This window comes from Rana temporaria, chromosome 4, assembly GCF_905171775.1.
Source record: "Rana temporaria chromosome 4, aRanTem1.1, whole genome shotgun sequence".
In the NCBI taxonomy this organism is placed as follows: domain Eukaryota; kingdom Metazoa; phylum Chordata; class Amphibia; order Anura; family Ranidae; genus Rana; species Rana temporaria.
Genome location: NC_053492.1, coordinates 466,672,674 through 466,695,877, shown reverse-complemented (window position 1 = coordinate 466,695,877; position 23,204 = coordinate 466,672,674). Strand labels below are relative to the sequence as shown.

Sequence of the window (23,204 nt, the reverse complement as noted above, 5' to 3'; positions counted from 1 at the left end):
ACAGAATAGAAAATAAAAGAATAGATATATTTATTTAGTTTATAGAAAAAAAGGATAAAATAGAGGAACAGAATAGTAAAAAAAAAAGAATACATTTTTTTTTTTTTAAAAAGGGATAAAATAGGAACATAATAGAAAATAAAAGAATATCATTTTTGTATAGAATAGAGGAACAGAATAGAAAATAAAAGAATAGAAAAAAAATAAGATTTTTTTTATAGAAAAAAGTGATAAAATAGAGGAACAGAATTGTAAATAAAAGAATAATAAAAAAAAAAAAGAATACATTTTTTTTTTTTTTAAAAAAGGGATAAAATAGGAACATAATAGAAAATAAAAGAATATCATTTTTGTATAGAATAGAGGAACAGAATAGAAAATAAAAGAATAGAAAAAAAAGAATAACATATTTTTTATAGAAAAAAAGAGATAAAATAAAGGAACATAATAGAAAATAAAAGAATAGAAAAAAAATAAGATTTTTTTTATAGAAAAAAGTGATAAAATAGAGGAACAGAATTGTAAATAAAAGAATAATAAAAAAAAAAAGAATACATTTTTTTTTTTATAGAAAAAAGGGATAAAATAGAGGAACAGAATAGAAAATAAAAGAATATCATTTTTTTTTGTATAGAATAGAGGAACAGAATAGAAAATAAAAGAATAGAAAAAAAAGAACAACATTTTTTATAGAAAAAATGAATAAAATAGAGGAACAGAATAGAAAATAAAAGAATAGAAAAAAAAAAGAATACATTTTTTTTTTTTGAAAAAAGGGATAAAATAGAGAAACAGAATTGAAAAAAAAAGAATAACCCTTTTTTATAGAAAAAAGGGATAAAATAGAGGAACAGAATAGAAAATAAAAGAATAGAAAAAAAAAATTATAGAAAAATGGGATAAAATAGAGGTACAGAATAGTAAATAAAAGAATAGGAAAAAAAAAAAGAATACATTTTTTTTATAGAAAAAAGGGATAAAATAGAGGAACAAAATAGAAAATAAAAAAATAAAATATAATAGAGTAAAACAGAATAGAATAGAAACTAAAAGATCAGCATAAAATAGAATAGAAAATAAAGGAATAGAATAGAATAAAAAAAATAGAATAAAATTTAATATAACCATCTTCTGAAATTCGAATTTCAAATAGTTTTTTTTTAATTCGAATAGAATAGAAAAGAATAGAAAATAAAAGAATATAACCAATTCCCAAAATTTGAATAAAATAAATTCAAATTTGAATAGAATAGCACATAATAGAAAAAATTGACTAGAATAGAAAAGACCGGAATAGAAAAAACAATAGAATAGAATAAATAGTATATAACCATCTTCCGAAATTCTAATTTCGAATAAAATAAATTTGAATTAGAAAAGAATAGGATAAACAATAGAACAGAAAGAATAAAACAATATAACTGTTCTCCAAAATTCAAATTTCGAATAGAAACATTTTTTAATTCGGATAAAATAGAAAATAATAGAATATAATAAAAAAGGATAGAATAAATAAAAAAAATAGAATGGAATAGAAAGAATATAACCATTTTCCAAAATTAAAATTTAGAATAGAATAAATTAAATTTTGAATAGAATTCGATTCAAATGCAATTTGAATGCACTTATAAATACAATCAAAAAAAATTTGAATAAACAAATTCGGAAAACAAATTAACCACTTCCCGCCCGGTCAATAACAGATTGACGTCCGGGAAGTGGTTCTGAAATCCTGACTGGACGTCTATTGACGTCCTGCAGGATTTCATGCCCGCGCGCGCCCGTGGGGGCGCGCAGCGCGGCGATCGGTGATGCGGGGTGTCAGTCTGACATCCTGCATGTCCAATCTCGGTAAAGAGCCTCCGGCGGAGGCTCTTTACCACGTGATCAGCCGTGTCCAACCACAGCTGATCACGATGTAAACAGGAAGAGCCGTTGATCGGCTCTTCCTCACTCGCATCTGACAGACACGAGTAGAGGAGAGCCGATCGGCGGCTCTCCTGACAGGGGGGTTCGCGCTGAATGGTTATTACCATTCAGCGCAGCCCCCCCTCGGATCGCCACACTGGACCACCAGGGAAGGGAAGGCACTGACTGGCAACATGGATGCATCAGTGCCACCCCACAGTGTCCATCAGTGCCACCCCACAGTGTCCAGTGCCACCCCACAGTGCCCATCCATGCCCAGCGCCCATCTGTGCCACCCATAAGTACCCATTAGTGCCACCCATAAGTGCCGCCCATGAGTGCCCATCTGTGCCGCCTATGAGTTCCCAGTGCCGCCTATGAGTGCCCATCAGTGCCGCTCATGAGTGCCCATCAGTGCCGCCTATGAGTGCCCATCAGTGCCGCTCATGAGTGCCCATCAGTGCTGCCTATGAGTGCCCATCAGTGCCACATACCAGCGCCGCCAATCAGTGCCCATCGGTGCCCATCAGTACTACGCCATCGATGTCCATCAATGCCATCTCATCGGTGCCCATCAGTGCCGCCATATCAGATCCCGTAATTGAAAGAGAAAACTTACTTATTTACAAAAAAATTAACAGAAACAAATAAAAACGTAATTTTTTTCAAAATTTTCAGTCTTTTTTTAGTTGTTGCGCTAAAAAAAAAAAATCGCAGAGGTGATCACATACCACCAAAAGAAAGCTCTATTTGTGGGGAAAAAAGGACGCCAATTTTGTTTGGGTACAGTGTAGCACAACCGCGTAATTGCCATTCAAAGTGCGACAGTGCTGAAAGCTGAAAATTGGCTTGGGCGGGAAGGTGCGTAAGTGCCTGGTATGGAAGTGGTTTAAACAGATTTTATGCAAATAACGAATCGAAACAAAACATTTTTTTTTCGTTCTGCACATGTCTATTCTGCAGCTTCTGTAAATATGTGCCGCTTGTTTTAACGTGAACTGTTAGACAGGACAGTTCGGGTTGTTGCAGGCTGGCTGGTAAGTCAACTGGGAATTTTTCTTAATTTTTTTGTCAATTGTCATCTAGCAAAGGACAATGGGCCAGATTCACAGAGGAAATACGCCCGAGTATCTACTGATACTCCGGCGTATTTTCAAATTTGCCGCATCGTATCTTAATTTGTAATTCACAAACAAGATCCGACGGCTTTTGGCTAAGATCCGACAGGCGTACGCCTTCGAATCGTAAGTGTAATTCTCCGGTGGCCGCTGGGTGGAGTTTGCGTAGTTTTCCGCATCGGGTATGCAAATTAGCTGTTTACGGCGATCCACGAAGATACGCGCGTTCGTCTCATTCTCTTACGTCGTCGCTAGTCGGTTTTTCCCGTCGCAAACTTAAGCCTGCTTTTTCATGGCTTATCTTTAGAACAGCCATGTTAAAGTATGGCCGTCGTTCACGCGTTGAATTTCAATTTTTTTGCGTAAGACGTCCGGGAATACGAAACGACGTAACGCACGTCGCCGTTCAAAGAATACGTTGGGGCGCCGTAATTTCGCGCAAAGCACGTCGGGAAACTTTCACACGGAGCATGTGCAGAACGTTTGGCGCGGGAACGCGCCTAATTTAAATGGTACACGCCCCATTTGAATTAGGCGGGCTTGCGCCGGACGGCTTTACGTTACACCGCCGTACGTTTATACGCAAGTGCTTGGTGAATCAGGCACTTGCGCTGAAAACTTGCGGTGCTGTAACGTAAAGGGGATACGTTACGCCGCAGCAGATATTCGTGAATCTGGCCCAATATCCCTAAACTGTACAGCTGTACTCTATGGTATCTGTATACAGCACAATATACAACATTTGATTTCTCATTTGTTTTGCAGGCAGACTACGACCGAGCACAGGTATCCATGAGCCCCCCGCTCACCGGATCTGATACATATCCTCGAGGTCCTACAAAGCTACCTCAGTCCCAAACCAAGCCCAATTACCCCTCAAGTAGTTACCAGTATCCATCAGCTTACCATAAGCCATCTCCCTACCACCAACCCCAACTCCACGGGAGCCCCCATTTCATGTCCACAAGTTCCTACCCCAGCTCTCCCAGTACAACGTCCAGCGTTTACCCCCCTCCCAGTTGGGGCTCAGCCTCCGATCAACAGCCATCTAGAGTCTCTCATGAACAGTTTAGGGCAGCTCTGCAGCTAGTGGTCAGTCCTGGAGACCCCCGAGAGTATTTGGATGACTTTATCAAAATCGGGGAGGGCTCGACGGGAATCGTTTGTATCGCCACCGAGAAACACACGGGGAAGCAAGTCGCTGTGAAAAAAATGGATCTCAGGAAACAGCAGAGAAGGGAACTGCTCTTTAATGAGGTACGTGGTTTATTTCAACTTTATAACCTACAGTGAAGGTATCATCTCAAGGCTTTTGGCCCATTGATACGATGGTGTTATTAACCACTTAAGACCCGGACCTTTAGACAGCTAAATATAGTGCCTGGGGGAATCCCCTTAGTCTGCCTGTAAAGCGGCGCATCTGTGCCATGTATAGAACCTGCTGCAGCAAAACTGACATTTGTAAAGAAAAAAAAATTACATTTAAATTGCGGGCAATACCATTTCCCCCCAATCCATGACAGGCCTTTTGGGTATGGTATGGATTTTAAGGGGAACCCTACACTAACATTTAAAAAAAAAACGTCATTGGGCCCCCCCCCAAAATCCATACCAGTCCCTTATTCAAGCATGTTGACCGGTAGGTCAGGAAAGGTGGGGCACAAGTTAGCGCTTCCATTCCTGAACTATATCAGGCCACATGCCCGTAACATGGGGGGTGACTGCCTCCTTTCCCATAGCACCTTGTTTCCATGTTGATAGGGATAAGGGCCTCCTCCCCAAAACCCTGGCTGGTGGTTGTGGGGGTCTTTGGGTTGTTCTTCGGTGGAAAGTTATAGTAGTAGCAAGAAAAATACAGCTATATATCAAAGTTGCAAAATTGGGCTTAGGCATTAAGATTTGTGTTACCCTTAGGCACGAAGGGGTTAAATATAGAAATGATATAAAAGTTCAAGAGTTCAAACAAATTAATTTTTGTTCTTGTATCCACAGGTAGTAATCATGAGGGACTACCATCATGAGAATGTTGTGGATATGTATAATAGTTACCTGGTTGGAGATGAACTGTGGGTGGTCATGGAATTCTTGGAAGGCGGAGCCCTGACAGACATCGTCACCCACACGAGGTATGCCATGTGATGTTTTCTAAGAATTCAGTAATGTATGGAAATTGCCATAGTGTGACGGGAGTCACTTTGGGTGGGGGGCTTGTGCAACCCAGCTTACCTTGGAGAGCACTGGAATCTCCTGGTTCAGCTCCCCTGGCCCCTCCTATGTGTAAGTCACCCGGTGTCCATTAGGGGCACAGGGTGACCGAGAACCCCAGTCTGATCTGTGCTAGTCGGACTCGCTGTACAGCCACACTGGAATGTTGTGTGTATTGTGTGTTGTCTCATGGTGTTGTGAACTCTTTGCTGGCATTGTTTGGGGTGTGGCTGTGTCCCATTGTTCTGTTGTGTCTGTCTGCCTTAGGAGACGTGTATTATGGGATGGGTGTTCGTATTTGTGTTCCTGGCATGTAAACTGGGGGCAGGGCAGAGAGGGGAGGGGTCGGGGAATTCCTCCAACAGCCCTCCCTGCTGATAAGGTGGTCTGTTGTTCAAATTTTTCAATAGAACAAAGTAAAATTGTGGCGCTAAAATAAAAAGTCTAATAACAAAAGTCCATGTAGTAAGGCAGCTTCAAATGATGAAATAGACCAAAGTCCACGATACAATCCTAACCCATGAAGGAACGGAAGGTCAATGAGCAATGCAAAATCCTTGACAATGGAAATGGAATGAAGATCTGCTTACCAGATGATGAGATGATGAGGTGTATACCTATCAAGTCATACAGGCTTGTGGGATATCAGGGAACCCCGTATCATCCGTTGAAGGAAAGAAACGTATGCTATACAGATCCTTGCTTCTATGTAGAGCCGGTTGAACAGTGCTGATAGAAGTTCTCAGGTTCAAGATGGGAATGGTTCAAACCTCGTTCAAATTTTTCAATGCCTGTGTGTTCCTTTTTGCTGATTGGACAGTTTACCCCACCCTGAATACAAGGGAGGGGGCATTGCCCCTGAGTGTTACCATTCTTTACCTGTGTTTCAATAAGCAGTTTATGGTCCAGCTTTGTAACTGAGCTAGTCTCACCTGGTTCTTAGTTACTGTAAGGCCTCGTACAGACGGGGGGATATGCGGACCGTTTCCAGCGGATATTCCTCCTCCGGATTTTGATCCGATGGCTTGTACACACCATCGGATCAAAATCCGCGCGGAAAACATCCGCGGTGACGTGTCGCGCCGTCGCCGCGACGATGACGTGCGCGACGCTGGAGGGTAACTACTTCCACGCATGCGTCGAATCATTACGACGCATGCAAGGGATGGGAGCGGACGGATTGATCCGGTGAGTCGACCGGATCAATCCGCTGGACACGATTCAAGCGGATAGATTTCTTAGCATGCTAAGAAATTTCTATCCGCTTGAAATCGATCGGCCGGACGAATCTCCGCAGATAAATAACCGCTAGGCCGTACAGACGACCGGATTTGTCCGCTGGAACTGATCCGCGGATCAATCCCAGTGGATAGATCCGGTCGTCTGTACGAGGCCTAACGGTCAGGGGTTAACACCGTTTACGATATTCCATTCCACCAACCCACGACAGCTTATCCGACAATCCAGCAGACAGGACCCATTCCATTCCCCAGAAGGACGAGACACACGCTTTGTCTCTGGTTCAAACAAATGAATGCTTTAATGGTAAACTCAGGTTTTTATACAGTTACAAAGCATGCTTCAGTAATCACAGGGACAATGAAACTCTCCACCCAAAACATCACACAATGGGTGCTTAAAGGATCACTAAAGGAAAAAATTTTTTTAGCTAAATAGCTTCCTTTACCTCACTGCAGTACTGGTGTCATGTCCTTATTGTTCGTTTTTGCTTTGAAGTTGCTGTAATTCTGCTGTGATCTCCACACTTCCTGCTTGTCTGGCTCCTTATAACCACAGTACTGGGAGCTTTTCACAGTGGTCTAAGCTGTCATTACTGTGTGTCTAAAACTTAACAGAACCAATCAGATTAATTTTAAAAAACAAAACACTGCCCTGGATTTGTTTGTTTTTGTTCTGTGTGTCTCTCTAGTTCACAGGAACATGAAACCAGTTTAAAAGTGAAACTAACCTGCAGGCACATTATATGATTGATTTTTATCTATTTGTAATCATTTTTAAAAGGAATCAGTTAATTATTATGTCTCTAAACCCTGTAAACAGTAATTTCAGCAAACAAAATGTTTCCCTTTAGTGACCCTTTAACGAGTTCCGCCCTCAATCCACATCCCAGACAGACATTCTGGCACCGAATTTAGAGGAGTTAATTACTATAGCTGACAAGTCACATTCCACATCTATTATCAATAGTATCTTCACACAAAACAGTGTCATTGGCATACACAATGAAAGATCTTAGGTGCAGACCTAATTAGCACAATGAACAATGGAATGCAATCACAGCAAGACACTTAAACATCCCATAGTAGGCAGCCAGACTGGCTACCAAGCTCCAATTCACATCACCACAGTAGCAGACTTAATTAGCATCTCAACAGTCTATGTTACACATTGAATGAGACATTTCTTATTGACCTGTTGGGGGTCAGAATAAACAACCTGTTTTATTTCAAGATCTCCTGCAATACATGAATTATTATTAATGTCCCATCTCATGTAATCCGAGATATCAGTTCTCAGTCATCCTATGCCCCTATTGGACATAGGATGACCCTAGACCCAAGAGTCATTAGTGAAGCTGGCACAGGAGTACCCCACATCCTTCAAAAGTCTCTGGGTATCACGGGCCATTCCGTTACAGTTACAATTACAATATTCGGCTGTAAAATCTGATATCTGAAGGTCCAAATTGGAGGAAGCAGTGTACTGACGGAAGCACTCAAGCAGAGTGCAATGTGGATTCCATTACACGTAGGATTTACTGTAAGTGCAGATAGAATAGTGGAAAAAAAGAATCTTTACATTTCTAATTTTCCCAGTTGGGGAACCACCATTGTCACCAGGACAGAAAGTAATGGGAATTTAAAACATTTCCAATTTTTGCCAGAACAGGACTAGAAGGGAAGTCTTTAATGGAGTCACCTGTTTCAATAGTAATGATCAGAGAATTGATTTCTCCTCACCTCGGATAGAGTTTTTTCTCTCACTTCCTGTTCTCTGGGATAGGAAGTGAAGGAAAGTCTTCCCAATGGAATGCAGACAAATAAAAAAAGAAGACACCTGACAGGATTTACCCATTTCATAACCGTAAAAATCAGTGGGGGGTGGAGGGGAACTTCCAATAGGGGGATTTATTCAGATGACAGCTGATGACAAATGGCGCGTACATACGATCGGAAAATCCGCCAAGAAATCCATGGATTTTTTTTTGACAAAATTCCAGCTCAAACTTGTGTTGCATACACACGGTCACACCAAATCCCAACCGGTGACATACAACACTACGACGAGCCGAGAAAAGTTAAGTTCAATGATTCCGAGCATGCGTCGACTTGATTCCGAGCATGCATGTTTTTTTTGAGCGTCGAATTGCATACAGACGATCGTTTTCATCGGACATGTCTCCTGGGAGCTTTTGGTCTGATGTGTGTACACACCATCAGACCAAAATCCCCGCGGACAGAGAACGCAGTGACGTAGAAGACACCGACGTTCTCAAACACGGAAGTGCAATGCTTCCACGCATGCGTCGAATCAATTTGACGCATGCGCGGAATTTCGGGACGCTGGTTACACGTCATAACCAGTGGACATGTCCGATTAGGTGTACTAACCATCGGACATGTCCGACGGACGTGTTTCCAGCGGACAAGTTTCTTAGCTTGCTAAGAAACTTTTGTCGGCTGGAAACCTGTCCGCTAGGCCGTACACACGGTCGGACATGTCCGCGGAAACTGGTCCGCGGCCCAGTTTCAGCGGACATGTTCGACCGTGTGTACGCGGCCCAAGATCTTTTCCCATCGGAAAAATTGAGAACCAGCTCTCAGTTTTTTCTTGGGGGAATTTCCGAGCCTACACACAGTCGGAATTTCTGACCAAAAGCACACATTGGACTTTTCCGGTCGGAATTTCCGATTGTGTATACGCGGCATTAGAAGGCTTTTCCTCAAATTTGTCTACAGGACAGGAAATGATGGGAAATCTCTCCAAAGGAATGTAGATGGCAAAATAAACCAGACAAGGGTTCTAACCATTCCATACTCCACCATTTCTCAACCTTTTTTATTCAGTTGCGTCACCCATTAAAAGTATGAAAAATCCAGTGTATATATATATATATTATAATATACTGTATCATGAAAGGGGTTCTTGCAGATTCATGCAAGGTCTGCTTGTATTACCTCTAGACAAGAATTTTTTTTTTTTTAAGATTTTAATGATTAAACTCACTCAGCAAGGTTAAGTCACCATCACACACACCTTTAAGCATCTTTTTTAGAATCTGAAGTTCAGAGCAAAATGTAAATTATTTTCCACGTTCCCTTGACATTGATGAATTGCACTGATCTTGCAGGCTAACCAAAAATCTTGATAGTAAAGTTTTGAAGGTAAAATATTCCAGAAGATTAAACAATGACTTTCTTTACTTTCTCCCTGTGTAAAGCTGGGTAGACACGGACACATTTCTTTTCAGTTCCCCAGCGAATTAAACTAAACAAAAACTAATGCCGCGTACACAATTTTGGAATTTCCGATGAAAAAAGTCAGAAGAAATTTTTTCATCGGATATTTTCCGACCTTGTGTATGCTCCATTCCATTGACTTAGAAAGAGAACATGTTCTCTTTTTTTTTCCCGACGGAAAACATTTCTATCGGGGGAAAAAAAACACACGCATACTCGGAAACAATTCAACGCATGCTCGGAAGCATTGAACCTCATTTTTCTAGGCTCGTCGTAGTGATGTACGTCACCGCGTTTTTGACGGTCGGAATTTGGTGTGACCGTGTGTATGCAAGACTGCTTGAGCGGCATTCCGTCGGAAAAAAACCCGTCAAAGTTTATTCCGATGGAAAAAACGGTCGTGTGTACGTGGCATAAGTCCCCTCCTCCTTCAGAATACACAGATCAGTGCCTACTGTCATTGGCAGTGGTACACACACACAGAAATGTGGCCTGTTCCTGTTCCACGTTTATACCAACCACTGACATCATCTAATCCAATCCCTGGCCACAAATGCAAATGAATGGGGATTGAAGGGGTTACATCATTGCCTAAATATGGGGATCACCACTATCCCCACCCCTTTCCGTATATGAATTGGCGGCTGGTATTTTTTTTATTTGGGGGGCAGCAAACAACCAACCCCCCCTGCGGCAATTCAAACCCCCCCATTTCTGCCGGTCGGTCTTACCCCATCTAGGCGGCGGGCATCCGAGGAGCAGCTCCGGGGACTGGGCATCCAGGCACTGGCCAGCGGCTCTTCTCCTCCTCGCTCCCCTCCTCCTAGGCGTCCAATAAGATTGCCTGTCCTTTCAACAGGACCCATTTCATTTAGCAGAATAACCGAGGCACAAGCTCTGGTACTGGTTCCAAAATGAATGACTCATTTTATTGGTACCTTAGCTTTCTTATATACAGTACAACATGTTACAGTGACAATGAAACTCTCCACCCCCAAAACATCACACAATGGGGCTTCATACACATTCTTTTAGATAATGACATTCAGGTGAGTTAATTATCCCCCAGACATCCTGACTCCAGCAATAAGCTATTCACCTGCATAATACACATTCCTATGTCAGACGTTCTGTCTCCGACAATAAGCTATTCACACCGTACAGTGTCATTAGCATCCACAATGAAAGGTCTTTCAGAAGCCAGACTCAATTAACACCTCAAAGTTAGACATCTCACCTTTACAGACCTTATTAGTACAATAGACACAAAACAGTATTAGCATCACACAATGGACAATGGAATATCTTAGGAGTCAATTGACCTGGTGTGGGTCAGCATGAAATCACCTGTAATATGTCCAGATCTCCTGCAATACATGAATTATAATTTCTCAGCCATCCTATGCCCAAAAGGGGCACAGGATGACCCTAGACCCAAGAGTCATTAGTGACGCTGGCACAGGAGTACCACGCATCCTTCAAAGGTCTCTAGGTGTCACAGGCCATTCCGTTACAGTGATGATTGTTATTTGTTTCAATATGCAATTGTTGGTGTTTCTAAACAATGTATCAATATGTAATCTTATTTTACAGGATGAATGAGGAGCAAATAGCCACTGTGTGTTTCTCTGTTCTCAAAGCATTGTCCTATCTGCATAATCAGGGAGTCATTCACAGGGATATAAAAAGTGACTCTATCCTGCTGACCAGCGATGGAAGGGTAAGTGTTTTCATGCACCGATCTCCAGCAGATTGTTGTATATTACCCTTGTGTTTAAGGCTCAACCTATTCATAAGGATTTTTTTTTACCTTCATCTGTATCAACTGTGAGTATAGGATTCTGTATATAGAGATTTTCTGTTTTCATCTATTTATTTTTCTCTATTGGTTGAACTAGATCAGTGGTCTTCAAATTGAAGCCCTGGGGCCCGGATGTGGCCCTTTGCTTGCCTTAATCTAGCCCTTGAGCCACTATTCCTCCCACTGACACCAATGACGGCACACTAATGATATTGGGTCTGGGATCAAAAGTTATGCCGCGTACACACGATCATTTTTCGGCATGAAAAAAACGTTGTTTTTCAAAAATGTCATTTAAAATGATTGTGTGTGGGCTTCACATCATTTTTCAGGTTCTGAAAAATGAATTTTTTTTTTTTCCGAACATGCATTTTTTAACGTCGTTTTAACCACTTGAGATCCGCGCTATGGTCGAAAGACGTCCACAGCGCAGCTCTCAAGTGCCGGGTGGACGTCCTGTTGTTGTTGTTCCCTGTGCGCGCCACTGGGGGCGCGCAGCGGGGAAACAACGTGCCCGGCACATCGTTCGGGAGCCGATGCGAGTGCCTGGCGGCCGCGATGTCCGCCAGACACACACGATCGTCGGTTACACAGCAGGACGTGGAGCTCTGTGTGTAAACACAGAGCTCCACGTGCTGTCAGAGGAGAGGAGACCGATCTGTGTCCCTTTACATAGGGACACAGCATCGATCACCTCCCCCAGTCAGTCCCCTCCCCCCACACAGTAAGAACACAATGAGGGAATACATTTAACCCCTTCCTCATCCCTATAGTGTTAACCCCTTCACTGCCAGTCACATTTATACAGTAATTAGTGCATTTTTATAGCACTGATCGCTGTATAAATGTGAATGGTCCCAAAATTGTGTCAAAAGTGTCCGATACGTCCGCCGCTATATCGCAGCCCTGCCAAAAAAAATGCAAATCGCCTCCATTACAAGTAAAAAAAAAAAAAAAACAAATCTATCCCCCATTTGTAGGCGCTATAACTTTTGCGCAAATCAGTCGCTTATTGCGATTTTTTTTTTTTTTTTTTTTTACAAAAATACGTATCGCCCTTAACTGAGAATTTTTTTTTTTTTTTTTTTTTTAAATGGGATATTTATTATAGCAACAAGTAAAAAATATATATATTTTTTTAAATTGTCGCTCTTTTTTTGTTTATAGCGCAAAAAATAAAAACCGCAGAGGTGATCAAATACCACCAAAATAAAGCTCTATTTGTGGGGAAAAAAGGACGTCAATTTTGTTTGGGAGCCACGTCGCACGCAAATGTCAGTTAAAGCGACGCAGTGCCGGAAGCTGAAATTTCGCCTGGGCACGAAGGGGGTTTATGTGCCCAGTAAGCAAGTGGTTAAATGATGTCGGTTTTCGGGTTGTAAAAAATGATCGTGTGTGGGCTTAAACGACGTAAAAAACCCGTGCATGCTCAGAAGCAAGTTATGAGACGGGAGCGCTCGTTCTGGTAAAACTACCGTTCATAATGGAGTAAGCACATTCATCACGCTGTAACAGACAAAAAAGCGCGAATCGTCTTTTACTAACACGGAATCAGCTAAAAGCAGCCCCAAGACGAATGTAACTTCCCCCTTTATAGTGCCGTCGTACGTGTTGTACGTCACCGCGCTTTGCTAGAGCATTTTTTAAAAATGATGGTGTGTGGGAAACGTCGTTTTAATGATGAAGTTGGGAAAACGTCGTTTTTTCGACATGCTGAAAAATGATTGTGTGTACGCGGCATGAGATTTCTGTCTTTGCAGATGACACCAAGCTATGCAGTGGAATAACGTCCTTGCAGGATGTCTCCAATTTACAAGGCAACCTCAATGCTCTGTCTAATTGGGCGACTAAGTGGCAAATGAGGTTTAACCACTTCCATACAAGGCACTTACGTACCTTCCCACCCAAGCCAATTTTCAGCTTTCAGCACTGTCGCACTTTGAATGGCAATTGCGCGGTCATGCTACACTGTACCCAAACAAAATTGGTGTCCTTTTTTCCCCACAAATAGAGCTTTCTTTTGGTGGTATTTGATCACCTCTGCGATTTTTTTTTTTTGCGCAACAACTAAAAAAAGACCGAAAATTTTGAAAAAAATTACGTTTTTATTTTTTTCTGTAATTTTTTTGTTAATAAGTAAGTTTTCTCTTTCAATTACGGGCACTTATATGGTGGCACTGATGGGCACAGATGAGATGGCACTGATGGATATCGACGAGGTAGTACTGACGGGCACAGATGAGGTGGCACTGATTGGCGGCGCTGGTATGCGGCACTGATGGGCACACATAGGCGGCACTCATGGGCACACATAGGCGGCACTGATGGGCACTCATGGGCGGCACTGATGGACACTCATGGGCGGCACTGATGGGCACTCATGGGCGGCACTGATGGGCACTCATGGGCGGCACTGGGCACTCATAGGCGGCACAGATGGGCACTCATGGGCGGCACAGATGGGCACTGTGGGGTGGCACAGATGGGCACTGTGGGGTGGCACAGATGGGCACTGTGGGGTGGCACTGATGGGCACTGTGGGGTGGCACTGATGGACACTGTGGCGTGGCACTGATGGACACTGTGGGGCGGCACTGATGGACACTGTGGGGCGGCACTGATTTACTTGTTGCCAGTCAGTGCCCATTTGTGGGCACTGATTGGCATCTTTTTTTTTTCCCCCAGACTTTTTTTTTCAGACTTTTTTTTTTTTTTCTTGGACTTTGTTTCCCCCCATTTTTGTTTGTTTTGCCCTTCCCTGGTGGGCATCCCTGGTGGTCCATGTGGCGATCCGAGGGGGGGCTGCGCTGATAAACAATCAGCGCGAACCCCCCCTGTCAGGAGAGCCGCCGATCGGCTCTCCTCTACTCGCGTCTGTCAGACGCGAGTGAGGAAGAGCCATCGACGGCTCTTCCTGTTTACATCGTGATCAGCCGTGGTTGGACACGGCTGATCACGTGGTAAAGAGTCTCCGTGAGAGACTCTTTACCGAGATCGGTGTTGCGGGGTGTCAGACTGACACCCCGCAACAACGATCGCCGTGATGCGCGCCCCCGGGGGCGCGCAGCGGCTCAGAATCCTGAGGACGTCATATGACGTCCAGTCAGGATTCTACAACCACTTTGCCGATGTCAACTTGTCATTGGCGGGCGGCAAGTGGTTAATGTTGATAAATGTAAAGTTATGCACTTGGGGACTAAGAATATGCGTCATACATACTAGGGGGAGTACAACTGGGGGGATCTGTAGTGGAGAAGGATCTGGGGTTTTTCGTAGATCATAAGCTCAATAATGACATGCAATGCCAAGTCCTTTCTTGTATAAGAGAGGTATGGACTCCAGAGAGAGAGATAGCATTTTGCCCCCTCTGTACAAATCATTAGTAAGACCTCATCTGGAATATGCAGTTCAGTTTTGGGCCCCAGTTCTCAAAAAGGATATAGGAGAACTGGAGAAAGTGCAGAGAAGAGCAACCAAACTGATAAGAGGCATGGAGGAGCTCAGCTATGAGGAAAGATTAGAAGAACTAAATCTATTCACTCTTGAGAAGAGGAGAATAAGGGGGGATATGATCAACATGTACAAATATATAAGGGGTCCATATCGTGAACTTGGTGTTGAGTTATTCACTTTAACCACTTAAGGACCGCCTCCTGCACATATACGTTGGCAGAATGGCACATCTGGGCACAGGCACGTCGCCTTTAAAAGCCCAGCCGTGGGTCGGGGGCGTGCGCCCGTGACCCAGTCCGAAGCTCCGTGGCCGCGGGACCCGCGGACCTAATCGCCGCCGGTGTCCCGCGATCGGTCACGGGAGCTGAAGAATGAAGAACGATCGTCTGTTCCCTGATATAGGGAAAGACGATCAATGATGTCACACGTCCAGCCCCGCCCCCCTACAGTTAGAAACACATATGAGGTCACACTTAACCCCTACAGCGCCCCCTAGTGGTTAACTCCTAAACTGAAATTGTAATTTTCACAGTAATCAGTGCATTTTTATAGCACTTTTTGCTGTGAAAATGATAATGGTCCCAAAAATGTATCAAAATTGTCCGAAGTGTCCGCCATAGTGTCGCAGTCACAAAAAAAATCACTGATCGTCGACAATACTAGTAAAAAAAAAAATTATTAATAAAAATGCCATAAAACTATCCCCTATTTTATAAACGCTTATTGCGATTTTTTTTAATCAAAAATAGGTAGAAGAATACGTATCGGCCTAAACTGAGGAAAAATATGGTTTTTTTTTATATATTTTTGGGGTATATTTATTATAGCAAAAAGTAAAAAATATTGTTTTTTTTCAAAATTGTTGCTCTATATCAACTACCACCAAAAGAAAGCTCTATTTGTGGGGAAAAAAGGACGCCAATTTTGTTTGTTTGTCGCACGACTGCGCAATTGTCAGTTAAAGCGACGCAGTGCCGAATTGCAAAAAGGGGCAAGGTCCTTAACCTGCATATTGGTCTGAGTCAGGCCTGGATACTTTCCTACATGTACATAATATAACTGAGTACTGAGATTTATTGTTGAGGGGAATTGTAGAAAATTGGATCATGTTTTGATGTTTTTTTTCACCTTCCTCTGGATCAACTGTGGGTATAGAATTGCATATATGGGATTGTACGATATTATATATATATATATATATTTTTTTTATGGTTGAACTAGATGGACTTGTGTCTTTTTTCGACCAACTATGTAACTATTCCTGCCACTGACCTCACTTGCTGTTCTTCTGTCTGTAACTCCACACAGTAATGCAAGGCTTTCTCCCTGGTGTGGAGAAAGCCTCTTGAGGGGGGAGGGGGCGAGCAGGAGAGTCAGGACGCCCACTTACACACAGCTCCTTTCTCTATCTGCAACGTAGAGAGTGTCCTGACTCTCCTGCTCGCCCCCTCCCCCTTCAAGAGGCTTTGTTTTTCATTCTCCAATGGATTGGATGGAAAACGGACCAACAGAATGCCTGTGTGAAAGGGGCCTTAAGCTTTGACAATAAAACATGGAAGCTGATTGGCTGCCTTGCAGACCTGATTTTGCACTCTCCGCTCTTAGTAAATCACCCCCCAATGTTTTCACGCATCCTTTGTTATGCCGGACAATATCAGATCTTCCCTGACTGTTTTTTCTTTTATATTTCTAGATAAAACTCTCTGATTTTGGATTTTGCGCACAAGTTTCTAAAGAGGTTCCTAAAAGAAAATCCCTTGTTGGGACTCCCTATTGGATGGCTCCAGAGGTCATCTCCAGACTGCCATATGGAACAGAGGTAAGCCCAAAAAATATTTGGTAACGGTGTGCCAGGGAACTAGTTATGTGGTGATGTATGAAAATGTCATTACTGTATTATATATATATATATTAGTGCTGTCAAGCGATTAAAATTTCTAATCGCGATTAATCGCATTAATGTCATAGTTAACTCACGATTAATCGCGCGATTAAGGAGGTTCACCCTTTAAAACATTTTTTTTTTGTTTTCTTATTTATTTATTTATTTTTTTTATAATATTAAATTGTGTTTTTTTATTTTTTTTACATTTTGATCACTTTTATTGCTGTCACAAGGAATGTAAACATCCCTTGTGACAGCAATAGGTGGTGACAGGTACTCTTTATGGAGGGATCGGGGTCTAAAAGACCTCCGATCCCTCCTTTGCACTTCAAAGTATTCAGATCGCCGAAAACGGCGATTCTGAATACTGTGTACTTTTTTAAATCCGGCGCCATTGGCAGCCGAGAAACCCGGACGTGACGTCATGGCGCCGCTTCCGTGGTTTCAATGCAGAGACTGAATCAAAGCCGTTTACGGCTTAGTGTCAGTCTCCGCCTGAACACAGAAGGCGCCGGATGGAGGATCGGGTCTCCCAGTGGGACGGGAGGCCCGGTCAGAGCGGCGAAAGGCTGCGGGAGGGGGGGATGTCCCCTCCCGCTCCTCCAGCAGAACAACCGAGTGGCTTTTAGCCGCATCGGTTGTTATGTTTGGATAGCCGATCGCCCGCTCTAAACAACGGTATCGGGATGATGCCTGCGGCTGCAGGCATCATCCCGGTATAACCCCCGAACGCCGAGGACGCATATATGCGTCCCGTCGGCGTGAAAGGGTTAAGAGGTACGTGCTGACAAAAAAAAAAATGTTTTAAAGGGTGAACCTCCTTAATCGCGCGATAAAAAAATTGACAGCGTTAAAATGGGTTCGTTAATAACGCGTTTAACTGACAGCACTAATATATATATATATATATATATATATATATATATATATATATATATATATACACATACACTCACCGGTCTTTTTATTAGGTACACCTGTTCAGTTGCTTGGTAACACAAATTGCTAATCAGCCAATCAAATGGCAGCAACTCAATGCATTTAGGCATCTAGACGAGGTGAAGATGACTTGCGGAAGTTCAAACCACAAGCATCAGACTGGGGAAGAAAGGGGATTTAAATCGGCATTTCACCCGATTAAAAGTCAGCCGCTACAAAAAGTGTAGCTGCTGACTTTTAATAATCAGACACTCACGGTCCAGCGATGGGGGCGTAAGAAGCCTCTCGCTTCTCCCCGTTTTCCCATGGAGCCGGCATTGTTACTGTGGGCCCTCGGCTGTGGCTTCTCAGCTGGGCGCGCACTGCGCATGTGCGAGCCACGCTGCGCGCTGTGATTGGCCAGGCAGTGCAAGGAGGGAGGGGGGAGACGCGATCTTCCTTCCGGCGCAGCGGCGCCAGGGAAGAAGTGGGAGCTGGGTGCCCTTAAAAACGGGGTACCTGCTCCCCCCCCCCCCAAAAAAAATTGGGCATGTCGGGGGGTCACCTACACTTAAAGCGTAAGTTCCATTTTTGGGTGGAACTCCACTTTAAAACCCTCCATACACCCAGTGAAGTAAACAGCCTCAGATGATGCACAGCATTTGATGGCACAGTGGCTGCAATTGATGGGCACAGTGGCTGCGTTTGGCACAGTGGCTGCATTTGAAGGCACAGTGGCAGCGTTTGATGGCACAGTGGCTGCATTTGAAGGCACAGTGGCAGCGTTTGATGGCACAGTGGCAGCGTTTGATGGCACAGTGGCAGCGTTTTCTGGCACAGTGGCTGCATTTGATGGCACAGTGGCTGCATTTGATGTCACAATGGCATCGTTTGATGGCACAGCGGCAGCGTTTGATGGTACAGTGGCAGCGTTTGATGGCACAGTGGCTGCATTTGAAGGCACAGTGGCAGCGTTTGATGGCACAGTGGCAGCGTTTGATGGCACAGTGGCAGCGTTTTCTGGCACAGTGGCTGCATTTGATGGCACAGTGGCTGCATTTGATGGCACAATGGCATCGTTTGATGGCACAGTGGCAGCGTTTGATGGTACAGTGGCAGCGTTTGATGGCAGAGTTGCAGCGTTTGATGGCACAGTGGCAGCATTTGATGGCACAGTGGCAGCGTTTTCTGGCACAGTGGCTGCATTTGAAGGCACAGTGGCAGCGTTTGATGGCACAGTGGCAGCAATTGATGGTACAGTGGCAGCATTTGATGGTTTTTTTTTTTCAAATCTATTGTAGTTTGTTTGCGCCCCCAAATTTTTTTTTTGCACCAGCCTTCACTCCCGGAAATGCATTGTCTGATAGACCCCCTACAGCTCGGTGCTCTCAGAGATGAAAGCCTGATAGCAATTCTATTGTCCACCACTCTTTCCAAAATAGTTTGGAGTAGAGATACACTTAAAATGAACTTCCAGTGCCGGTTTCTTCTTTTAGGTCAAACGTAATGTAACTTCCATGGAAATGTCCGGTACCAGTCTACCGTAAATCACTTTTTTCATCAATCTCAGGAGGCCTCTAGGCAGGTGACTTCATTAAAGCTGCTTCTTTTCATCTCCAGGTGGATATTTGGTCTCTTGGAATCATGGTGATAGAAATGATTGACGGAGAACCTCCATATTTTAACGAACCGCCATTGCAGGCAATGCGTCGGATACGAGATAATTTGCCACCACGAGTCAAAGATGTTCATCAGGTAAAGCCATTGACAGGGAGTCCTCTTTGTTTTCACCAAACCAAGCCTGTGTTCTTTATGGTGCGAGCATTATAGTGTAAAAATGTGAATAGAAATTGCGCAGGTGAAATACTAAATAATCGAAACGCCAGCTGGCAATTACACAACAGAACATTCGTGCATAAAAAATATATAACCCAAAATTGCAGCGCTAAAATAGCAAGTGGTAAAACCAAATTGCAAATTAAATTAACAGTGATAAGTCCGTGAGAACATCTAAAAAAATATTAATGTTCAAATCCTTGAGGAAATCCAACATACCGTATATACTCGAGTATAAGCCAAGTTTTTCAGCCTTTTTTTTAGGGCTGAAAATACCCCCCTCGGCTTATACTCGAGTCAGTGTACCTGCATTCTTGACAGGCGTCCATTTTTTAAAAGTCTTGGCTTCCTCCTGGCATTCCGTTCCAGGATAGGCATTTGACACTGCATTCCGCCTATCACGGAGGTCCTCTCATCCTCAGACTCAGTTTCCCAGCAGACACTGTTCAGTGTTCCGCCAATCACAGACGTCCTCTTGTCCGAGGATGAAAGAATGTCCGTGATTGGCGGAACACTGAACACAGTGTCTGCTGGGAAACCTCCGTGATAGGTGAAACACAGTGTCAAATGCCTATTACGGAACGCCAGGAGGAAGCCGCAACTTTTCAAAAATGGACGCTTGTCAAGAATGAATGTTTTCGGGCACAGTGAGACTGCCATGGGCAAAGTGAGTACCGTTTGGCACAGTTAGACTGCAATGGGCACAGTGAGTCCCGTATGGCACAGTGAGACTGCAATGGGCATAGTAAGACTGCAATGGGCACAGTGAGGTATGGCACAGTGAGGCTGCAATGGGCACAGTGAGATTGCAATGGGCACAGTGAGACTGCAATGGACACAGTGAGGTATGGCACAATGAGACTGCATTGGACACAGAGGTATGGCACAGTGAGACTGCAATGGGCACAGTGAGGTATGGGACAGTGAGGTTGCAATGGGCACAGTGAGGTATGGCACAGTGAGGTTGCAATGGGCACAGTGAGGCGTGCAAATGGGCATTGTTGACCCTCTTTTCAGCTTTCAGTAGCTGCTGCATTCTCACCCTAGGCTTATACTCAAGTCAATACGTTTTCACAGTTTTTTTGTGGTAAAATTAGGTCCTCGCCAACGCCAACATAGCATAAAACCGTGATGGTTTATTGAGGTAGCATAAGTCCAAACAGACAAGGATAAAACAGTTTCCAAGGTAAAAAATGATCTGCAGATTACATAGGAACTAGAGTGGTGAACATTAGCATAGACTCCACCCTACTTGTTTCGTCATAACTGATAATGTCAGTTATGAAGAAACTAGTAAGGTGGAGTCTATGCTAATTCTCACCACGCTAGTTCCTATGTGATCTGCAGACAGTTTTCCTGACGCATTCATGGCAGCACACACTGGGTTGTGACTCCGCCCCCACAACCTGACAGGATTGGTTAGCTATAAATCCGAAGAGGAGACACCCGGCATCATTCTCTTTTTTTATCCTCACCTGACAAGGACGTGGACGTATAAGCTTGCCTCCTACCGCTATCAGAAAAAATGAAATAATTCAGCGCTGGAAAAATAACAATAAGATTAAGTAATGCAAGCCAGCACTACAGGATCAATCCAAAAATGTCCCAAAGTGAAATCAAATAAATATAAAGTGCGGCGCAAGTGAAAAAATTAACTATACAATAATTATACTAAATGCAAAGAAAGTCCATAGTGCACAAGTGAAAAAGTTTCCAAAACGTGCTTCAAAAGTAAACAATGGTGACTGTAGTGAGAATAACTTCTTGTGATCAGTAAGATCCGTGACCCACAGGGAAAGAAGATCCTCCACCAGAGACTAAGGATGGCCTCTCACCTCAGCTATTCGACCTGTGGCTAGGTCAAATAGCATGTAATAATCCTCCAAGGTACAGATGGATTCAGCAACCAATCAACCAGCTATAAGTTTCTCCAGACACAACCAGCAAAGGGGCTCAGCAATCCATGGACCGGTAAGTATTAAATGACAAAAGAGAAGGGATAGTGCTCTCTGTATGCAACAAGTTTATTAAAACAGAACAGATAAAACCACTCACATTTGCTGACACTCTCAGCCGAGTGTGTAGCGAACAGCGTGTCTCAGAGCTCAGGGCATCCGAAAAAACAGCCGGCGTGTAGGTCAAGATGTGAGGCAGACGAACGCGGGTGACGTCGACGTGACTCCTCCCCCTCGTACGCGTTACGTCCCAAGTGGGCGGGACTTCTTCAGCGTGGGGCGGGGATCAACGTAGACGTCCCGCACACATATAAATACCAGGCCGTTGCCAAGGCTACACAAAATATTATACATCTAAATCCTGCGCCATCTAGTGACTAAAAACAAGAAGGCAGGCAAAGAATGAGGATCTCACTCTATAACAACAGGAAACCGCAAGATATAATAACAATTAAAATACATATAAATGACGTCAACCACATTCGTCTCCTCACAAGACCCATTTAACAATATATTAAATGAACACAGCAGTATACATAACTTTAACATGCAATAACCCATACATTAATTTGCACTTAATATCTGCTACATAATGTAAATTACACTGCCATGCAATAAAATAGAACATTAAGATATAGATTAATACAATCACCAATATCATAGTTAAACTGTATGGATCCTAATATTAAAATATCTAATATTAAAAATATTAGAATAATAAAAAATATAGTAAAAAATATATGAATAAAATAAAATTCCCCAATACATAAATATTAACGATTCGAAATAAAACAATTGAGATCAAACTCAACGTTGAGTCCTGCCGGATGAGAAACCTTTGTCTCATAAATCCAAAAGGATTCTCGGCGGCTCAATTGTCGAATAAAATGCCCCCCTCTCCAATGTCTAGAAACTTTTTCTATGCCCCAAAATTTAAGGCCCTTAGGGTCTCTCTGGTGGCAGTCTCTAAAGTGTTTGGACACACTGTGGGTCTTAATACCCCGCCTGATGTTGCTGATATGCTCACCCACCCTCACATGTAACTCTCGTGAGGTGCGTCCAACATACTGTAACCCGCAATCGCATTCTAACATATATACCACCCCTACGGTGGAACAGGTAATTAGCTGCTTGATTGGGTATTCTATCCGAGTCATGTTAGAGACGAAAACTTTGCGTTTTTTAATGTTGCGTTTCGCATGCTTACAAGTCGCACATTTGCCACAGGCATAGAATCCTGACAAAAAATTAAAGAGTTTGGGTCGAGGAATAACAGGTGGATCAGTAACTCCAGGGGCCAATCGATCTCTCAAAGAAGGAGCCTTTTTATAAATAAATTGAGGGCGTTCAGGAAGGACAGGACCAAGGACCGCATCTCCCTTAAGGATTGGCCAATGTTTGGCTACTATTTTTTCAAATTTTTTGTGTTGAATATTATAATCCAACAGCATTTTGAAATTCGCTGTTTCTGTATCCCCATTGGGAGGTTTATCTTGTACAATCAGACTCCTATCAATATTCCTGACTTTTTCAATTTCTTGCTTGATCAAGGGCATAGAGTAACCTTTAGCTACAAACCTAGTAGCCAGTTGGTTGGACTGTGCCAAATAATCTATCTCCATGGTGCAGTTTCTCCGGAGCCTA

At 43.1% G+C, this 23,204-nt stretch overlaps 1 protein-coding gene across 3 annotated transcripts in view; it reads left to right on the top strand.

Annotated features, from left to right (window-relative positions):
* The window catches only part of PAK5 (p21 (RAC1) activated kinase 5), a 192,217-nt gene that overhangs the window by 146,458 nt on the left and 22,555 nt on the right, over positions 1-23,204 (top strand). For all 3 annotated transcript variants that reach the window (XM_040351711.1, XM_040351710.1, XM_040351709.1), the window contains 5 exons: positions 3,792-4,283; positions 5,019-5,152; positions 11,306-11,432; positions 16,660-16,785; positions 19,390-19,524. In XM_040351711.1, the coding sequence (XP_040207645.1) occupies positions 3,792-4,283; positions 5,019-5,152; positions 11,306-11,432; positions 16,660-16,785; positions 19,390-19,524 (1,014 nt within the window). The remainder of the gene's footprint in view (positions 1-3,791; positions 4,284-5,018; positions 5,153-11,305; positions 11,433-16,659; positions 16,786-19,389; positions 19,525-23,204) is intronic.